Source organism: Mesoplodon mirus, assembly GCF_964341445.2.
Source record: "Mesoplodon mirus genome assembly, chromosome: 17".
In the NCBI taxonomy this organism is placed as follows: domain Eukaryota; kingdom Metazoa; phylum Chordata; class Mammalia; order Artiodactyla; family Ziphiidae; genus Mesoplodon; species Mesoplodon mirus.
In genome coordinates this window covers 75,978,127-75,999,453 of record NC_138993.1, presented here as the reverse complement: position 1 = coordinate 75,999,453, position 21,327 = coordinate 75,978,127, and the positions used below count along the sequence as shown (strand labels likewise).

General features: G+C 44.1%; 1 protein-coding gene across 2 annotated transcripts in view; it reads left to right on the top strand.

Annotated features, from left to right (window-relative positions):
- Positions 1 to 21,327, top strand: part of COL4A1 (collagen type IV alpha 1 chain) — a 160,317-nt gene that overhangs the window by 92,682 nt on the left and 46,308 nt on the right. For both annotated transcript variants that reach the window (XM_082602475.1, XM_082602474.1), the window contains exons 3-21: positions 4,475 to 4,564; positions 4,669 to 4,713; positions 5,743 to 5,787; positions 5,895 to 5,957; positions 6,438 to 6,491; positions 6,642 to 6,668; positions 8,032 to 8,115; positions 8,202 to 8,264; positions 9,708 to 9,743; positions 10,276 to 10,317; positions 11,352 to 11,438; positions 11,951 to 11,977; positions 12,116 to 12,166; positions 13,280 to 13,324; positions 13,408 to 13,461; positions 15,316 to 15,357; positions 16,858 to 16,942; positions 17,288 to 17,323; positions 19,435 to 19,599. In XM_082602475.1, the coding sequence (XP_082458601.1) occupies positions 4,475 to 4,564; positions 4,669 to 4,713; positions 5,743 to 5,787; positions 5,895 to 5,957; positions 6,438 to 6,491; positions 6,642 to 6,668; positions 8,032 to 8,115; positions 8,202 to 8,264; positions 9,708 to 9,743; positions 10,276 to 10,317; positions 11,352 to 11,438; positions 11,951 to 11,977; positions 12,116 to 12,166; positions 13,280 to 13,324; positions 13,408 to 13,461; positions 15,316 to 15,357; positions 16,858 to 16,942; positions 17,288 to 17,323; positions 19,435 to 19,599 (1,141 nt within the window). The remainder of the gene's footprint in view (positions 1 to 4,474; positions 4,565 to 4,668; positions 4,714 to 5,742; positions 5,788 to 5,894; positions 5,958 to 6,437; positions 6,492 to 6,641; positions 6,669 to 8,031; positions 8,116 to 8,201; positions 8,265 to 9,707; positions 9,744 to 10,275; positions 10,318 to 11,351; positions 11,439 to 11,950; positions 11,978 to 12,115; positions 12,167 to 13,279; positions 13,325 to 13,407; positions 13,462 to 15,315; positions 15,358 to 16,857; positions 16,943 to 17,287; positions 17,324 to 19,434; positions 19,600 to 21,327) is intronic.

The window sequence follows — 21,327 nt, the reverse complement described above, 5'->3', positions numbered from 1 at the left end:
GGCTTGTAGAGTTTATGCTGAGAAATCAGCTGTTAACCTTATGGGAGTTCCCTTGTATGTTATTTGTGGTTTTTTCCTTGCTGCTTTCAATAATGTTTCTTTGTCTTTAACTTTTGTCAGTTTGATTACTATGTGTCTTGGCATGTTTCTCCTTGGGTTTATCCTCCTGGGACTCTCTGCACTTCCTGGACTTGGGTGGCTATTTCCTTTCCCATGTTAGGGAAGTTTCCAACTATAATCTCTTCAAATATTTTCTCGGGTCCTTTCTCTCTCTCTTCTCCTTCTGGGACCCCTGTAATGCAAATGTTGTTGTGTTTAATGTCCCAGAGGTCTCTTAGGCTGTCTTCATTTCTTTTCATTCTTTTTTTTTTATTCTGTTCTGTGGCAGTGAATTCCACCCTTCTGTCTTCCGTTCTTCTGCCTCAGTTATTCTGTTATTGATTCCTTCTAGTGTATTTTTCATTTCAGTTTTTGTATTATTCACCTCTGATTGTTTGTTATTTAATTCTTCTGGGTGTTTGTTCTTCTAGGTCTTTGTTAAACATTTCTTGCATCTTCTCGATCTTTGCCTCCATTCTTTTTCCGAGGTCCTGGATCATCTTCACTATCATTATTGTGAATTCTGTTTCTGGAGGTTTTCCTATCTCCACTTCATTTAGTTCTTTTTCTGGGGTTTTATCTTGTTCCTTCATCTGGTACATAGCCCTCTGCCTTTTCATCTTGTCTGTCTTTCTGTGAATGTGGTTTTTGTTCCACAGGCTGCAGGATTGTAGTTCTTCTAGCTTCTTCTGTCTTCCTTCTGGTGAATGAGGCTATCTCGATCATATTATTTTAAAATAATATAAAAAATAATTATTATTAATAATAAAATAATAATTATTCTTAAATTATTTGAAAAAATAATTCAAAATTTGACTGAAAGATAGTGATCCCATGTTGGCTGTTGAAACAAGCATAATAGGCCTCTGACAGTAAGATTTTTGAAGACTGCTTACTCTAGATATATTTTGTGTTAATTTCAGTTTTTGTTGTTGTTAATGATGTTATCCTATATTATCCTTAGAACCTTCACACTATTTTGACCTCACCATCCTGAGGGCTTTATTGGTATTTGGATTTTTGACTAAGATTTGAAGGGGACTATATTCTAGCATTGGATTTCCATCATGAGCTTGTTTCTACAGGTATTTTAAGAGGAAGGGAAATAATTGGGTATTATAAAAAAAACCTCTTTTATTCCCACATTTTATGGAGTTTTTTTAAAAAAGGTATGCCCTTCTCTAGATAATAGATGATGCAAAATTTGTAAGTTGCTTCATGCACGAAATTCTATTTCATGCCTCATTTAGAATGGCTAATTTTGATGCCAAGATTATTCTCCATGGCTGTATTCGTTCGTCTATAGCATTATGTTTTTTTCTCCTCAAATTCTGAATTTCATCATTTGAGGATATAGTGATAGTCACTTCCATGGTTGATATATAAACTTTTTTAACATTAGTACAGTACACTGCACTGACGTTCAAGAATAAAACCGTTAGATGCAGTTGCCTCGAAGCATTTTGGGTAGTATTGTACAAGCTTCTCTTTTTCGTCTTCCACTTTAAGTTCTTGCTGCTGTGGTAACAGTGGTTGTGGATCTCACTTGGGCCACCATGTCGTCTTGGACCTTGCCTCCAGCACATCACGGGAAAGAGATGACTCAGGGGACCTGTTGCTAGGTGATTTCAACTCCGCACATTCAGCCTTGAACCCCAGCGCATGAGGAGCCACAACTGCGGAGTCTGGCTTGGAAAGGACCGGCATGAAAAGCCTTTGCATGATGTGCCCAGCTCTCTGCTTTTCCCGTAACCCTCGTGGAGATTTGCTGAAAGCTCGGAGGAAGAATTGGGCCCATGTGCACTGTGTGCTGTTTGCCAGCTAATCGTAGAGCTGATTGAAGGCTTGTCCTGTCTGTGTGCTGTACTCTGGTGCCCAGAATAGCCTTGGGCGGGGTAGGGGATGTGAGATTATTCAAGTGCACTTTTGTCTGAACAAAAGATTAGGAAACTTAAAAAAAATATGTGCGGGATGGCAAGAGCCATGTCCATGGGGGAGTCACTTCCTCTTTAGCTACTTAATTTCAAAACTCTTGGGATACGGAGCTTGCTTAAGTGTTCCGGTGACATTTGGGAAAGAATGTGGCCCTGTGGTGAAAGCCAGGACTGGGAATTCAGATTTCTGAATCATGTTCCCAGGAGCATGCAGGGGTCACCCAGTGACATGTGACGTGTCAGTGAAGCATCAGAATCCTAATTTCCCTATCTGTGAAATGGACATAAAAGGGACTAACTCGATGTGGGTGAACTATTTAATATTTGCTGGGAACCAGCTTGCTCTAGTGACCTAGAAGAAACACAGACGGAGGTAGAGGTTGACCTCATTTCTATTTGTGGCTTTAGTGCTGACTCAATGAGAAACTTGTAGAAATCAGCTAATCTGGCTCTGGGTCTCCATGCAGTCAACGATGAAAATGAGAATTATAAAATCTTATCTGCACTGGGTCTCCTAGTGATACTGCTGATATTAACTAAGTACTAAAAATATGCCACCAAATGCGTTAGGGAGCTTTTCTGCTGATGTGCCTTTCGTATTTCCTTCGCATCTCATGCCAGGTTATTTGAGGATACTCAGTTCAGTGTTCACATTTTTTAGCCAGCGGTTCAATTCTATTTTGGGTAGAATTTTCCCACATCTCAATCAAGGGAGGAGGTTGATATGATGTCAGCGTACAATCCGTCTCCAGCGCCAGGATTTTGTACGTTTGTATCTGCTGTTATTTTAGGTTAAGAATGAATGAATGTATTTAAGTAGCTTTACATTTGAATAAGTCTTAGTCTGAGAATGTTTTTCTTTCCCGGGCCTCAGGGAGGATGAGCCAGTGTCCTGTGTCAAGTCCTGTGCTGGGCTCTGGGGAATATTAGCATCTGTTCTTCCTGGTTGATCCCTAGATGCAGCTGGTCCAAAGGGCTGGGCCAAACTGCAGGGCTTAACTTTCTTTACTCCGTTTAGTATCTGATGGTCTCCTCTAGAGTTTGAAATAATCTCTTTCCCATTTATTCACACACTGTTTCTGGCTCCCTGCCTTTTACACTTCCAATGACTCCCACGATCTGTGGAGGTCCAGTGATTGGAGACCGAAGTTCAGAACCACGTTTCTGCATTTCAGAGAATGCAACAGACGCACAATTCACCAGCAAGTTCAGGGACTGGCTGAGTGACTTGGAAAGAGGGATGACTCTGGAAGTTTGGGTTCTGTGTCCCTTCATTTATGCAACGTTGAACAACTTTAAGTAACTCTTGGTAATGTGCTATTTGGGGTGGTAAATGTTTATGTGATGTAATATATAGCTTGGCAGTTTATTTTTTACTTTGAACTAACATAACTGTAGGGAAAGTAAGGAATCCTGTCTGTAATCTCCGACATGCCTTCTGTTTTTGAAAATTGGCTAAAGATGTATTTAATCGACCCAATTTACATTGTGAGGTTGCACTGAAGTCCACATACTGTGAAGAGAATAGGTTTTCTTGAATTCCTGTCCTGGTTTTAGGCTGTTTCATACTGGCAAAAGGTGTGGCCGTCTTCCTCCATATCCTTAATCAGGCCACTGGGTCACTGATGCTTGCAGAGGAAACTATTTCCAGTGTCAAACGGTAACGCCTCATCTCTTCACGTTCTTGTCCCCGTTGTATTTCTTCTTCTTAGTGTCTTGTGCTCACATGGCCTAGATCTCCGTTCTCTGACATCCAGCCTGAATTGTCTTTGCCTGTCTCTTCACACATTCATTTTCCTTTCATCCTTCAAGGGCCATCTCAAAGCCAAAGTCCCAGCCACATGTGTGGACCCTAAATAACATTCATTATGTTAAGAATACATTTTATTTCTTTTTGCTCCACGAGGGCAGAGACCGTAATTAAACCTCGAGTCTACCTTTGCAAAAAAAACCCCAGTTTTTTAAGAGATGCTTATGCAAACCCATCGTCAGACTGTTCATTGCACAGAAAAGTCTCAGCATCTTGCACTGAAACTGCCACCGTGAGCTCTGCCTACACATCTCCTAAAGGGGGGCCTTGACTGATGTCTGATCACAGAATCTCAGCGCTGTGTCTGCCGACAAGAAGATCCCACTCATCAAATGAGGTTATAAGCCATTCAGTGAAAAAAAATCCCCAACTATCCATGATTTTATTTCCCCAACAAATTACTTAGCCTTTAGAATATAGTATATAGAAAGCATTGGACCAGGGATCACATATGAACATCCCTGCCCTCAAAAGAGCTAAAAAAGGGCAGAGAAAAGTCTCTGAGATGGGACGTAGATGGCAGCATCTTTTTTCGGATGCTCATGGTAGGCTGGCTGCTGGATGATGCTGAGTGAGGCTGATTTCTCTTCCCACCTGCCCTTGGGCTGACTTGCTCTTTCGTCCTCTGCAGGGAGAAAGAGGTCTCCCAGGGTTACAAGGTGTCATCGGGTTCCCGGGAATGCAAGGACCGGAGGGGCCGCAGGGACCACCAGGACAGAAGGTGAGCTTGGCTGTCGTGGGCGCAGGGGGTTGGGAGAGTGGACTTAAGATGATCTGTGTTGCTTTTGTGATGAGTGGTCATTGTGGCATGTCTGTCTGTTCCAGGGTGACACCGGAGAACCAGGACTGCCAGGAACAAAAGGGACGAGAGTGAGTACGATTGTCATTCAATTGGTAATGACTGTGGGTGGAATCTGATACAGCGGGGCTTCCAGAGGGAGGGCTCTTTGCCCTCCCCACCCCCAGACAATCCCGAGGGGCATCCTATCCCCTCCTTCCTCTGTGCCCACCCCCTCCCTCTGCCTCTGTACTCGGAGCTCAGACAGCGTGTGTCCTGGGCACGAGGGCCCAGGATGGGTGGAACCCATGTCCTCGACCTCCAGTCCTGCCCCTGGAGCTGCTCACTTCTTGTCCTCTGTACACGTGTTTTCTCTCCTCTCTCCTTCCTCAAGGATTCCTGTAGGCGTATTTAATTGTGGGAGGGGGGATGACACGCCTAGAGGTCTTTGAAGAAAGATGTCTTCATTTAATGTGAAAAGTGGTAACGTGTTCAGAGCGCATTCCCTCTTCCTTCTTCACGGTCTGCTTTCTTTGGTACTCCCGTTCCTGGGACATGCAAGCAGGGAGACCTTTGAAAGCAGAAAAATAGGAAGACACTGTAAAATGTAAACATTTTAATTCTGTTACTGTTACTTAATGGAAAGGGGAGTGTGCCCGGTAACCTGTCTTCCTGGGTCTTTAGGGCAGAAGATAGGGGATAACATTGTAACTATCTGGGATGGAGAATATCTGGATTTCAGCCAGAAATAACTTTGATTTTCTTCCCTCAATGAACTGATTTATGCCATACACTCTACTTCCCAACTGTTTGAGATTCTAATGTAAATTTATCTATCTATCTACCACCTAGAAATTACAAAGGATGAAATGAGGGCAGAGTTATTTTGTGGGTGTGCAGCCTTGATTTAATCATCAGCTTTTGATGATGAAGAGTTGCTACTGAAACGCCAGGGCATCTGGCTCCCTGGGCTAGGCCCTAAGATGCCTCCCTGTCTGCTTAGGGTCGACGTTCCAAATGTCAATAATTAGGGTCCGACATCCTCAGCTAGGTGGATGCAAGTGGAAGGAAATGATGTTCTCCCACACTCAATGAAAACTTTTTCATCTCCATCCTTACAGGGACCCCCAGGAGCATCTGGTTACCCTGGAAACCCAGGACTTCCTGTATGTATATAAAAGGCACCTGCCTCCTTTATAAGATGTTTGATGTGAGTTATGGCAACATCAGTGATTTTTCTGATTTGGCTACTTGTTCACCTTGTTAATTGCAGGGTATTCCTGGCCAAGATGGTCCTCCGGGTCCCCCAGGTATCCCAGGATGCAACGGGACGAAGGTAAATTTAGAGCCGGGAGCCTCCCTGCCTGGTGTATGTTCATCTAACTTTGCACCTGGAGAAGTCAGGCAAAGTTGTCCCGTGAACACAGTTTTAATTGCCACAGTTGGAAAGTTACCCGTCTTACACCTTTCTTTATTTGGTGAGGAAACACAGTTTTCCCACGTTTAATGTTCAGGAAAGACATCATTGTGCCTTTCTATTTAGTAGACTTTGATTCTAAAATTGCCTTAACCACTACATTTCTCACCTATAATCTATTACTAAAGCAAATAAGAAAATGCTGTTATTAATTCTTGTCTCTATTAATTAAATTCTCAAATATTATATTTCTTCTATCATGAAGCAGCACTGAGCAATATAGCTTGTAACAATGTTTAGAAAATGATTTTCACCAACAACTGAAGCATGCCTGAAGGGTAGGACGGGGTAACGGATGGGAGCACGGCCTTTGAGAGTGACTGTCTGCTGTCCCCCCAGGGTGAGAGAGGGCCTCTGGGGCCTCCGGGTTTGCCTGGATTCGCTGGAAATCCCGTGAGTGTTGGGCTGTTACGTAAGAATTTCTTCCGTGCTAACTTCTCTCTTCTCATTCCATTGCCTTTCTTTTCCTTTGTTTGCCCTCATATCATAATGCTAATGTTGTTTTGAGAAAAACAAAACTAATACCAACTTTTTCTTTTCTAGGGACCACCAGGGTTACCGGGAATGAAGGTACGTTATTTTATTTTACTGGATTCATTCCAGGCTTCTGTTTAAAACAGATGCCGTAAAAATAACTTTACTTTAAATCACTTTGGTTGATTGATTGCCTAGTAACCTATTTGTCTAAACTCTGCTACATTAAAAGAGTACTTAAGTCCTATACACAGACTTAAATTTTAGAATCTAAAGTGTCAACACGAGGCACAATTTCTTCCTAGGAAGTAAGCAGTGTTGGGAGGCATGGTGTGATGGGAAATATTAGTGATGGGATGTGAGTCCTTGATGCTCCTTGTCCAGAGCCATGGATGGGGCTGTCAGCGGGACTCTGCAGAGAAATAGAACCAGTAGGACGTGCGTGGAGATGTTTGTGTATTATGTGTGTTCCATATGTATACAACATACACATATAAGGATACATAGAGTGAGTGAGAGAGGGAGATATAATTAAAATATATATAATATATTCTACATATTATATAATATATAATATAATACATTATTATATATCAATTATATTATATGTTGATTTATATTATATAATATATATAGTACACAATATTATATACTATAATATTTAATTATATTATATATTAATTTAATTATATATTTCAATATATAATATAATTAAAATATATTGAGATCAAATAAATTCCTTATTTTAAGGAGTTATGTGATTGTGGGAGCTGGCAAGTCCACAATCCGTGGGGCAAGGATGCAGGCTGGAGACCCAAGGAAGAGCGGTGGTCCAGTTCAAGGGCTGTCTGTAGGCAGAGTTTGCCTTCCTCACGGGAGTCTGTCTTTTTTCTCTTAAGGCCTTCAACCCATGGGGTGGGCCCCCCACCGTGGAAGGTCATCTGCTTTACTTCAAAGCTACTGATTTAAATGCCCATCTTATTTAAAAGTACTTTCACATCAACCTCAGACTGGTGTGTAACCAAGTATCTGGGTACTGTGGCCACGTTGACACCTAAAACATATTCTCACTGCTTTTCCAAACATGATTGTGCCGGGTCTTTTCTTGAAAGATAATCCTTCTGTTGTGAGGACAGCCTGTGGTCCCATAGCCTTTGGACCAGAGACCGGGCCCCTGTCTAGAATTCCTCTTGCCTGGGGGCCCGTCACGTGGAAGCATCACACATCCTTCCGTTGAGCGGTCTACACGTTCTGTCCTGGTTGCAGCCCCCTAATGCTGGTCATTAAGACATACGAACCCAGGAGACGGCCAGTCTGTTTATTCCAAGCTTAGACAGAGGCTAAATCCCAGACTTGGACTAGTTCCACAACAGCAGTGCGTGCCTCTTACGCCATAGGTTTACATTCTCTTTACATAAATATCAGTATTTGTGACTTTATCTTATTTTTCATCCCTTAGGGGGATCCAGGTGAAATACTTGGCCATATACCAGGGACCCTGTTGAAAGGTGAAAGAGGATTTCCTGGACCCCCAGGAGCACCTGTAAGCATTTGCTAAATAATTATGAGCACATGCTGAGTCTCCTCCTGGTTTGCATTTTAATTCTTTTCTTTCTCAATGAATTATAGGGTTCACCAGGACTGCCAGGGCTGCAAGGTCCTGTTGGCCCCCCGGGATTCACTGGACCACCAGTAAGTTTAGGGGGAATATCCCTTAGAGGCATTCAGAGAACAACTGTGGCGAGGGGTGAAAATACATAAAATGGAATGAAAACTTTACCCAGTGGTGATCTCTCTTAATTTGGATGTGAGAATGAGCGTCTATCTTTTTTTAAAAATTTTTATTGGAGTATGGTTGATTTACAGTGTTGTGTTAGTTTCAGGTGTACAGCAGAGTAAATCAGTTATACATACAAGTATATCCACTCTTTTTTTTAGATTCTTTTCCCATATAGGCCATTACAGAGTATTGAGTAGAGTTCCCTGTGCTCTACAGTAGGTGCTTATTAGTTATCTATTTGAGCTTCTATCTGAAGGGGTGTTTGATTGGCACTTATGGTCCACATATCCCCAGAGCTGTGGGAAAAGGATGATAATAGTACCTCATGCCGAGACATCCCACAGGGACAACATGTTGATTTTTCGTGGGGCTGCGTGGATGCGAGCGCATCCTATGAGGAGGGGATTCAGAGATGGACAAGGCAGGCCCTGGCCTGGACCTTCCCTTGTGGCAGTGCAGTCACAGCAGAGGGCCTGCTCTGTTGGGGGCTGTGGCCCCAGACCAGGCTGTGAAGAAGCTGCAGTGTCTTTGGGACAGAGACTAGAAACTGAGCATCAGAGAGAACCTCCCAGGAAGCTCTGCTGTGACATCAGCCGTGCCTCACAGCTGATAACCCTGAGGACCAGGGTGGCATCAGCCCCTTCTACTCACACATTTTTGGGGGCACAAGAGACTTAATATTAGCACTTATTTGTCGAGCGCCGTGTTTACTAGGAATTAATGATGTGCCTGGGTTTGCCATCCTCACTCTAGCCTGCCTGAGAATTCAGGCTTATTTTTTAAATTTACTCTTTTTTTAGGGTTCAAATCCAGCAATTCTTCTATCCATTCCTGCAAGATGTAACCTCTTTTATATTCTTGTAACGGACCCGTTTTCATGAGGAGAGAATGACTAGTTTTTCCTTTTTAATGATTATAAAAAGCATTCTGAAATTTTGTTGCAAACACAGGAATTTTGGGGACTTCATACCATCTACCCGCTTAAAGAATTCATTTAACTTTTAAAGAGCAGCGGCAGTTTTCAAAGTGGACAAACGTTTCCACACTAGAAACGCTCAGGCTTGTCAAGGGTTTGGCTGGTTTCATCCACTGTCTGATAGCCCAACAGATGCTCAGATCAGTGGATTCCACAGGCCAACCCCTAAGATTTTGAAGGGTTTCCATCCCTGTTAATAATTGTCCTGAACTAATTTCTGGTTACTTTCAAAGTTTAACAGTTCTATAGCACAGGAAAAATATTTAACAAATAAATGATCACCTTAACCATGATATCTGAAGATAACGTCAGTACAAAGAAGCATTTAAAACTTACCAGGGTTGTGAACTGTATCTAATTAAAATGCTCTGTCCTACAGGGTCCCCCAGGCCCTCCTGGCCCTCCAGGTGAAAAGGTAAAGACTATTTTTCATTTGTCTTTCTTTGACGTTGGTATAAGACTATCGTGACATTTCTGTAACTCATTGTTTACATCTCTGTAAAACGTTTTGGGAAATTATAATTTCTTTATCTATCTGTATATTTATCATCTGTCTAGTCACCTATCCATCAATCTATCTAACCTGTCTATCAGTTAATCTACTGATCTGTTGATCTGTCAATCTGTTGATCTATTGATTCTTCCTTCCATCCATCCATTAGTTATGGAATCATTGATCTTTTCCTTAGTTTTTTAAAGCCAGAGTCTAAAAATCTTAAACTTTTTAAAAAAGGTTTTTATAGGATTCTTCTCCAATAATACTTAAAAAAACCTTTTTATAGACATTGAATACAACACGATCACAACTTTCTTGAAAGGATTATGTCATTGTGAGACGAAGTTATTGCCTTAAACGTACCATCTTGTTGCATTTCACATCATGTTTGTTAGATGATTTTGAACAAAGTAAACAATGCTAATAACGGATTCTACTTTTTAATCAACAGGGGCAAATGGGCTTGAGTTTTCAGGGGCCAAAAGGTGACAAGGTGAGTGCTGTTTGCTTTGGGGAGTTTTCTTGGTTAAAATCCCAGTTCTAAGCATGATCAGGTTTCTGCCTCTGGACCTCCTCTTGGACGCTTATAACCGTGGATACCCTTCTCTGAATGTTCTTGAGTTAGTGTTTTCCCTGACGGCACGGCTAGAATTCACTGAGATGACTCTACATGGGGTCTGACCCACAGATGCAGAGGCAGGAATGCACAGGCCAGAACAGGCAGCCTCCTCCTGCTGAGAAAGGATGAGAGGCCGGCAGTGGGTCCCTGATGCTCTGGGGATCTCTCCACCACTTTTCCCTGGACCCGACCCACGAAACGGGCACCAAGTGGCCATTCTTGGAATTGCGGCTGCACCTGGCCCAGGGCCCAGGTGCTCAAGCCGGTGTAGGTGACTGCCAGCCAGGTGTAGTGGAGGTCCGGGCAGAGGTGGATGAGCACTGGCCTCCTCTTCCCACCCCAGATTTCCACCCAGTCTTTTCATAAACCTCACAGTAAAGTGATTCTGCAGTTGATGCAGTTGAAGTTTTTGGACCTCCTCGTCGTGTGATGGCTGGGGTTCCTATATTTCCCGTTGTACCCAGCAGTTAGGATTCTGAGGAAGAGACCCCTGATGCTTCTTTTTGGTTTACGTAAAGAGACCTCCTTTCTTCCCAGGCGCTACTAGGCGGCTGGTGTGCCTTTCAAATGTGACAGACCAGCATATGTGTCCCGGCGTGTATACATGTGCTGTCTGTCTACGTGTGTGGTCTGTACATATATGCACGCATCCATCTGTCCTACAGATGTTCAAGTTCCGTGGTTATGGGGTGACCCCTGAGCGGGAAAGCCTCCTCCTGGCTTTATATCCTTAGAGGACCATCTTCCTTCTGAAGCTTAATTTTCTGCTGAGGCAAGGACAGTCTGGAACGGAGCACAATCACATTTTCAAAACAGATGTTCTCTTCTGGGCTTTTCCCTCCTCTGCATTTCTCTTCCCTGTGTAATTACCTTTATGCCTAATTAATCCCAAGTGTTTGCATCCACAGGGTGATCAAGGGGTCAGTGGGCCCCCAGGAGTCCCAGGACAAGCTCAAGTTCGAGAGAAAGGAGAGTACGCTGCCAAAGGAGAGAAGGTGGGACAGACTTTGTCCAATGAAGGCCGGCTTCCTAATTGTGGACAGATTCCAAGGCATAAAGAGAGACTGGGCCAAAATTCAGTTTCTCTGGTTATGTTCGCCCTGACCTGAAAACAGGTTTTTATAGACCACCCGTCCCATGAAAAGTGAGCTTCTTGAGGGCAGAGGCAGCTGGACCTGGGTTGGCACGAGACTAGTTTGAGGCTGACCCCCTTGTGTGAGGGTTTCTTAAATGCACCCAGGTGGGGAGGGGCGGCTGGGACACGGGAGGGAGAGAGCTGAGGGTGGAAGGAGGCTGCAGTTGCTGGGGGTCCGACGTATTAACTCCGCCCTTCTTACGTCCACAATCCAGTTGATGGCAGGAAGTGGATGCTGCAGACCAATGTGAATTTCTTGGTTACTATATCAGGAAAGGTGTTTTTTCCCCTTTTACCTGTTCCATGTAGCATATAAAAACTGATATAGCCACTAGACAGTGCTAATCTTTCTCTCTTTTGAAATTATTTTAGGGCCAAAAAGGTGAACCTGGATTTCAGGTAAGGACTGAAATCTTGTTTATCATCATTTTGTGGGAAAGACCATAATGTGTTCCACCTTCAGTGGAATGCTTACTTAATTTAATAGTTTATTTAAATATGCGAATGACTCTGACTCTTGCTCTTTTTGTCTTTTAGGGGATGCCAGGGGTTGGAGAGAAAGGTGAACCCGGAAAACCAGGACCCCGAGTAAGTGCTTTCAAAAGTCCTGTAGAGAATGGACTTGAGGTCACGGGGAGGGGGAAGGGTAAGCTGGGACAAAGCGAGAGAGTGTCATGGACATATATCCACTCCCAAATGTAAAATAGATAGCTAGTGGGAAGCAGCCGCGTAGCACAGGGAGATCAGCTCGGTGCTTTGTGACCACCTGGAGGGGTGGGATAGGGAGGGTGGGAGGGAGATGCAAGAGGGAGGAGATATGGGGACATATGTATATGTATAGCTGATTCACTTTGTTGTACAGCAGAAACTAACACACCATTGTAAAGCAATTATACTCCAATAAAGATGTTTAAAAAGAAAAGTCCTCTTATTCCTGATGTGAAATCATTTCTCCTGCATTCCTAGAATCACAGGTTCATAGGAGCATAGACTGGAAGAGATTGTAGGGGTCTTTCCTCTGCTGAAGAGCCTTTCTGAAGCCTTGGGAGCAGGAATAAGGAGGTGGTCACCATTAGAAAGGCCCCCGGGAAGGCTGAGGCCCTTTGTTATTCAGATGATTCCTCCCCGCCCCACCCCCACCAGACAGTGCCCCCTGCCGTCCCCTCACTGAAAGCCACCTGTCCGCCTGCTCAGAGCAGCAGGCACCCCTCCCGGCCGCCTCCCAAGCCCGCTGGGAGCTCCATCCAGAGCCCAGATGCTCAGGTGCTTCTCGCGCCCTGAGTGCAGTGACAGGAGACCCACCCACCTCCAGTAGCTGAGGCAGTTCAGTTTCTACCCTGAAACGATGCACGGAAACTTCTGTTAAAGTGAATCAGTGCTGTACCGTCTGCCAAATACTCACTTGCCGATAAGAAAACTTCTCTGGTGTAGACTCGGCTGCCAGATGTAATGATGTCTTAGAAGATTTGGAGCTAATCAACCTCCAGCTTTTTAAATATTGAAAAGTCTTCTTCTATTGTTGTAACTCTTTTAGTTCATAGTTATTTAATGTATCTTCCATGATTTGTTACTGTAGCGTGGCCAACTCACCCAGAGGATTCATACAACATAGTAACTTGTATTTGATTTAGACCCTTGGTGTTAGAGCATGTTTATTATTATTATTTATGCACTACTAATATTTAAATCTTTATTGTACAGGGAAAACCAGGAAAAGACGGTGAAAAAGGAGAAAAAGGGAGTCTAGTAAGTATTTCTCTGTGATTTTGTAAAAGCAAGCTGTTGCCCTCACTTGCTGATGATTGCTGTTGCTTTCTGTTCCATTTTAGGGGTTTCCGGGGGATTCGGGGTACCCAGGACCCCCAGGCCGAGAGGGTTTAAAGGTAAATGGTGATCCTACTTTGAATTTTTGCCTTCATTTTGTTCAACCTAGAGTTTTTTTCTAGAATAAAGGACCATGCACTCAAAGAATACAACTTATGTATGCTCCATGTGAGATAAAACACAACCTAGTGGTTCTATTTTGTGCATAAATTTTTAAAGAAAAAAATATAAAATGTTCCACTCATTTAAGTTTTTATGTGTTTTTTGTAGTAGATAAATTTTCCCTGATTATGAAACAAAGAAAATGCAGAAACATATAGAGGAGAAAAGAAAGCCTGTGTAATTTTTCTATTACCCACTCAGAAATGGTCAGAATTAATACACACACATACATGAGATTTAAAAAAAATGGTATTGCATGATATATCTTGCTTCTTCTCTTAATGACATAACGAGGATATATTTCAACATCCGTAAATGTGGTTATACATCAACACGGTATCCATACCTTTTACTGCATGTTACGTAGATCGTTAACACATTTTTCTCATTATAAATATCTTTATCCACTTGTCTCATCATCTCCCATCATAAATTCCTAAAAAGTATAATTTGGGGGTTAATGTTTAGACCCTTTTTTGGGGAAGCTTTTGTCATACGCAATAAAATTGCCCCCAGAATTGCACTTCCATCACCCTGGGACCCTTTCATTTGTCAACTGTTTTTTATGAAACTTTAAAAAGTATTTGCCAATTGGATACTCAGAGAAAACTCATTGTTGGTTTATTTTCCTCTTTTAATCATGAGACTAGGTAATGTAAACCTCTACTAAAATAAGAAATGGATTTGAAACATTCATCTTTAACAGTAGGGAGAGGACCTCAGGGTTGGTTTATCAACACCAGTGACAAAGGGAGAAATCCTTTTCTAAGACTGTAACTTTATGAGAAAGTCAATTCTTGTAGATTGTAAAAGGTAAATATGTTTCGAATATATTAGCTAAGATTTTTTAAAGCTCCCATAGATATTTCTAAAATCTCTTCTTTTATTCAAATTAGAAAAATCAAAACATCTAATTCTGGTTTAACACCTGACTTTAAATACTGCAAAAAAAAGTGTTTAAAAGTGTTGTTATGATACTTATATAAGAACATTAGATACAAAAGGATTGATTTCTTTGAGATTTTCATCTAATAGGAGTTAAATTAAGCCTCAAAGTGATGAGAATTTATCCATCCAATGTTTTCAAGTCACGCTGGATTTTAAGGGGAAAGAAAAATCCATAAGTATCCTTTTATTATGACTTCCAATGCAGGGTTAGACAGTCTTACACCAAAATCCTCAAATAAAATGATTTCTTTTAAGAAAATACTTTTAGCCACCCTAAGCTTTCATATCATTTTATTTCACTTATTTTTTTATTGTATTGAAAAACCACTGTACGGGGTTTACCGGGCAGTCCAGTAGTTAAGACTCCACGCTTCCACTGCAGGGGGCATGGGTTTGATCCCTGGCTGGGGAACTAAGACCCTGTATGCTGCAAGGTATGGCCAAAAATAAAAGAAAAAAACAAAGAAGAAAAACCACCATATACGAATTCAACTTGCAGATGATTCTGTTGAGGGTCTCTGAGAAGCATGAGTTCTTTTGTAACGTGAATCATTAGCCTTCCGTTTATGTTTTGTAGAAGTCTCAATTTTCGGATGTCACACTTACGCGAAGCAAGGGGAGATGTATGGATTTTGGTTGTAATAGACTAATCACAGTGAGAAGTTCTAAGGAGAGGACAATCCTGTTAGTGTACAGTGGGCACAGTCTAGTTTTCTAGGAAAAAAAAGTTCAGCCCTGCTGCTGGAAAGGCAAGGCAACCTTTATCATTAAAAAATACAAGTAAAGTTATTTTTCTTTTGTAGGGAGACAAAGGTGAAGCAGGCCCTCCTGGCCCACCTGGAATTGTGAGTAACAGTGACATTTGCTGTCTGTGAGATCGTTTGAAAAGAGGGAAAGAGAGAGACGGGCTGGCCTGTCACCTAGGCCACATGCTCCACGGTGTTCCTAGAATGATGTTTCGATGTAGGGGGTGCACAGAATTTGAACTGATCGTTTATATTCTGTATCGTGTGGCATTTGGTATTTACTTGTTACTGTATTTGGACAATTGCTGCATATCTTTTTCCACTAAAATGAAAAGACTTGCACGTGGATGAGAGTATTAGCAACACATTTTGAAATGTAAAAAAATAATGGTCTGTTAAGGAAAATGCTACTCAGAGAAACAGATCATCCATGATCTGACTGTCTCAGCAAAACAGGTTTTATTTTTTGCAAATAACTTTTGACTCCTTGTCCGTATACATATTTGTATATGCTCGCAATCCAATGTACGTAACATTTTTTCTTTTCGAAAATGAACATTCTTCACGTTTTCAAGTTACCTTCAAACGGTCACTTTCAGAGCACTGTACCATAACTGTTGTAACCATTTTGCCCCAATTCTTTTTGGAAACAGTGAAATATGACCATTCTCTTGTTTGCTGCCCTCTTGCCTGGGTACAGCGTGGTAGTGAATGTTTGTACGTGCCTGTGTGTGTCTGTGTGTGTTAGGTGTGGGATTTGACTAATCCTTCCTTAGGCTGCATTTCCAGAAATGGGATTACCAGATCAAAGTATTATGGGACCTCCTTATGCTTTTAACACGTCGTACGATAGATGATGCCATGTCCCATATACCTAATCCAGCAGCTGCCTTTGAATAATCTTTTTTTACCTTAACCTCATCAGCAGACCTTAATAATACCCATCATTTAATTGCTACAGAGGAATTACATCTTAAGGGTAATAGGCAATATTTGGTAGGGTCCTTGCCTTCGAATTTCAGCAACTCAGAATTGGGGTGAACTGGTTCACCCCTTTTTAGTGACGGCCACAGTGCCTTCTTCTTGCCCCATATTATGAGGACCTTAAAGAAGTCCCCACTTTTGACCATTTAAAACAGTGAAGCAGAAAACCTCTTCCAATAAAAAAAATGGGAGTGTTCCTGTTACATATTGCCTGAGGAAATGTAAGGCAGTTTTTCAGATAATACCCTTTCAAGAAGACTATTCTTCTTACAGCTTTCATGGACTTTTGAGAAATTCCATACCCAAACCTCAGAACTAATGTTTCTAACTTGACTTCATTGGTAAAGCTCCTGCCAAGCAGATGATTACAAAAGGTAGCAGAGCTGCCTGGTGAAGTTCTCTGCGAGGAGGGCGATACCGAATATCCATGGGGGGAATATCCCCCCCCACTCTCTTCCCCTCCCTCTCCCCGCCCCTTCCTCTTCCACCACTATTTCTTCTTTACTTTCACATGTCTTGAAATAATACAAAATGTGTTTATTTCTTCATCTGTGCTATAATATACAGCACAGTCCCCTGCCATGCCATGCGATGATCTTCTCTTCTGTAATTCAGGTTATCGGCACAGGGCCCTTGGGAGAGAAAGGAGAGCGGGGGTACCCAGGGGCTCCAGGGTTGAAAGGGGAGCCTGGCCTCAAAGGTAAGATCCTTCCCTCTTTCTTTCCCTCCTTCTCCCTCCTCCCTTCTTTTCTCTCGTCCTTTCTTTTTTCCATCTTCGTCCTGCACTCGTGCATGTTTTGATAACACCTGAGCGCCATGCAGGACCGTGCGGTGACCGAATGCTATTCAGGTTCATCTTTTGCAATCCCACTGGGTTTCCAGGAGCCCATCTCCCTGCATCTCTGCAGTGTCAGGGGCGCGGCATCTCCCCAAGTTCAGAGCTCCCTGTCCCTGGGACCGTGGGTACCCACGAGCACAGAAGTTCACAACATAAACCACAAGTGAAACAGGCTCAGTTTGTCCCACTCTCTCTTCCTCCTTTTAGGTTTCCCAGGAATACAAGGCCCGCCAGGCCCGCCAGGTGAGCATCCTGAAATTATTTTTTTAGAGTATTTGTACACCTTCTACACGGTTTCTATTCTAAACATGTTTATCCCCTGCATTAGTTAGATACTTGCATACAGTGGCTAGCAATTTTGTTACACGTTTTTCTAGCTCTGAAAACAACCTGTGCTCCTAGGACAGTGTTTATTTTGTAAATGACAGGTTGACATGTAGTTATAAACATGTATTTCATGTATATAAACTTCTTACGTCTCTCGTCAAGTTACCCTGTCTCCCTGCCTCTGATCTAAGCCCCTGCATTTCAGCCTCCTTCCGGCTGCTCCCAGGGGCACCGTCGGCCTTTCGGAAAACCTCCCCCCGCACCCCAACATCGTTGCTCTCTCTTGCCCTGTCTGGAGTTGCCTTTGTTTCTCGGCTTGAGACCAGACTCAAGGCTGAAACCTCTTCTAACTAGTCTAATCACCTCTAATCTTGCTTCTCGGTGGACTCCTGAGTCACTGAGCTTATACTAAGTCTGCAGCTGTTTTGTGTTAGTTTTGCATGTCTAACGGATTGTGTAATCAGAGGCTGGGAGCTGCACTTCTCTGTATGTGCAGATGCCTGTCTGTATGCACTGCAGGCATGTAATCCCAGGTCCTAGGGCAGAGGTAACAAGTGCTCGGCTCGAAACCCTCGGGTGCCCTGGAATCGACGCCACACGAAGTGCTCACAGTTCTTACTGAAGGTTTTGGTTTTGTCTGGTTTTATTTTTAATTTTTATTTCTTATTCTTTTTATCAGTTTCTTTTTTCCCTTCCTGACAGTTCTTAAGTTTTAAGTCCCCCCAGAGCCCCTTCCTTTGTTTTTGCTGGAACAGACAACACCCGGACAACCCAGCCCCACTGTCTAAGGTTCGCAGCAGCCGTGGCTCAAGGCCGCCTTCGCTGCCCTGCGTACCTCCTTTCTGCTAAAATTTTGGCATCTGCCCTTAAACTCCTCCCTTCTCCCTCTTTTCCATCACTCTCCTCTCCTTGGTTGTAAAGCTTGCTGGACCTTCCAGCTGTTCTCGTGAACATGTTACTTCACGTCTCCTGGCAGCATCTGCAGCTCTACTTTCTAAAACCTCCTATCTGACCCTGTTAGTGTCTTAAGCCGTGGTTTTTAGAAACTTTGAAGTTGCTCTGGCCTTGTATGCCCCCAGTCCAGCTCCCACCCCCTGCTGACTGTGGAGGCCCTCGGCCTCGGGTCCCGCCTCCCTGCCTCTCTGAGGGTCATCCTTCATCCTTCCTTTGCTTCTCCCACACCAGTTCTGGGGTAGGGATGGGGCTGGGGCCCACGTGGACGGCCTCCAGTTCTTTTACGTGCTGTGCTTGCGGGTTCAGCGACTTCCAGCCTCTCACCTGGGACTCAAGTCCACGTCTGGGCTTTGGGGGTCTGTCCGTCCTTCCTCGGGGCTCCTTCCGCCCTGACTCGTCCCGGGTCACCTCACCCGTCTGTTTTCACGCCCCTGCACCTGTCGGCCGGATGCTGGGACCAGAGGCCAGCTCTCTGCTCTCCGGGGCACAAAGTCACTTCACCCACAGCCTACTGGACCGTTGTGTCTCAAGCACTAGGTCAAAACCCTTCTCGGCTGTCACAGGGCCGTACGATCTCGTCCCCTCCAAACTCACAGCGGCTTAACTCGCCTTCCCGTGCTCAGCTCTGATCCCCACCTTGACTTTGCGCTCTTGCCCAGGGCTGTCTTCCTTGTCCTGACTCTGCTCTTTAGCTGGTTCCAACACACTTCCACCTACTTTGCCTCCTGTCCACGTCTGCTTTGTTTAAGGACACTTCTTACGCCTTTCTTTATTCTCTAAGCAGAAATGGAAAGTACTCTCTCTAACCTACTGGGGACACTGTTTGCACGGAAGGAAATCCACAGATGTTAGTGTCTACACCATGAGCCCCTTTTCCTTGCAGTTGCTTTGTAGGGAGCCTTTGCCCAACAGCATTTACGTGGTGAGACGCTAATGCAGTTTCTCACTTGTCCCGAGCAGTCCCCCTTTCAGCCGTGGTCATTTTCCCGTGAACAGAGTGACCACAACCAGTGTGTGCTGTCGACATGACACTCGGTGTTGTGCTGTGTCCATGAGTTCTGTTCTGGTTTCAGGCTTCCCGATACCAGGGCTGACTGGTGCCCCCGGCTTCCCCGGTGAAAGAGGAGAGAAAGGTGACCAGGGCTTGCCAGGCATGTCCTTGCCCGGACCAGGTGGAAGGGATGGGCTACCGGGCCCCCCTGGGCCCCCCGGCCCCCCTGGGCAGCCAGGCCACACAAGTGAGTTCCCTCCGGGTCCGTTTCGCGTGGTGTCCTGTCCAGGACAGATGGGGGGCTGGGCTGGGGAAGGTGTAGTGCCAGAGGCTGGGTGTCCAGCGACACGAATTGTTCGTATCTCACTTGGTTGTCTTTGCAAAGTTAGTCACTGCAGAAAGGAAGAGTGAACATAAACTAATGAAACTGGTTTAGAGGAATAGGGGCCAACCTAACCAGCATCTAAAGTTAGAAAGCAAACCAGTTGGGTTGTAGGGTTCTTACTGGGAAAGGAATGCATTCTGTTCATCTAGAGACACAAGCTGGTACTAAGACACACACACACACACACACACACAAACACACACGGAGGAGGGACTGCTTTGTCTGTAAGTGACTTAAAATCTGAACGGTAGTTTACCTGGATTTTTCTCGTCTGCCCACCATCAAAGCTGAGCACAGAACAGGAACCTCTTGATTCAGTGAAGGAGGCTCTGTGACTCCAAAGTAATAGCAATGCAAAATAAAAGAAACTTTGAGGGGATTTAAACTAATCGCTCCAGTGGGCGTAAGTTCAGACCTCCAGTGTGTGCTCAGCCGAACGTCTGAGGCACGGGTCCTGTGTGCGTTATGGGAAGGGGGTCTCCATGCTGTAGGTGCCGGGTGGCTTATTTGCTGGAATGCAGACCCATCTCCATGAAAGGACTTCTCACGGATGAAGCTACGTAGGGAGGCCAGATATGGACTGGATGGAACAAGGGATTCCAGATGTGAAGCTTCAGTGGGAACAGATCAGCGTGAATTTCCTCGGACCTGTTGTTCATTCCTTGGTCACTTACTCGTTCAACAAACATTGGCGTGCGTACAATACGCCAGGTGCTGCCCTAAGACCTGTGACAAAGCCCACAAAACAATCCTGTCCTCCTGGGGCGTGCATTCTGAGACAGAAATCAAGTAAATAAGTAGCAGTAGATTATGTGGTAGCAGAGGTGACAAATACAGGAGGAAAGGAAGCCGGGAGGGGAAGACACAGGTCTGGGCCGTGTGTGGGTTCTAGCTTTAATAAGAGTGATCGGCAAAGACCCTGGCGAGAGAGCCAACCCTGGGGAGATCTAGAACCTTTTTTTCATATCCGCAGTTTGCCAGTTCTGAAATGCGAACAAATCTCATGGAAAGACTTGAACTTCTCCCTGCTGTGACTTGTGTAGGATGTGTCGGCTGAATACGTTGCGATACGTGCCCTCCAGGTTTCCGGGTTGCCCTGGAACAGTCTGTGCAAATTAGGTGATTCACAGTCACAGCGTGCAGAGTGATCATTTATCAGTGAGATTTTTACACACATTTACAGTGCATGTTAAAGAGGCTGCATCTTAATGGATCGCCACCTTGGGACCCTTCGATTGCTCATTACCCAGGGAGCGTGGAGCCGCCTACAGCCCTATCCGCTCCTGGGCTCTGGTCCCGTGTGGCTGCAACTCTCCCCGCCCTTGACGGCCGAGCCTCCCTGAGCCGACCGTGTAAACGTCGAACCTGAACTTGCCCTTCAAAACTCCTCAGACACATCCCTGTATTCTTGCTTTAGACTTAAAATTATTTAAAATTCATTTTGATGAGGATGGTAACTTGCCTTCCTACCAGGGGTTTGTAGGGATTCTGATGGAGAGGAGGCTGGCAGGAGGTGTGTTCTGGAAAAGTAATAATTTTATGCCTGTCAGTGTTCATGCACCTGTGTTTCCAGAATCAGGGAGTCCAGCC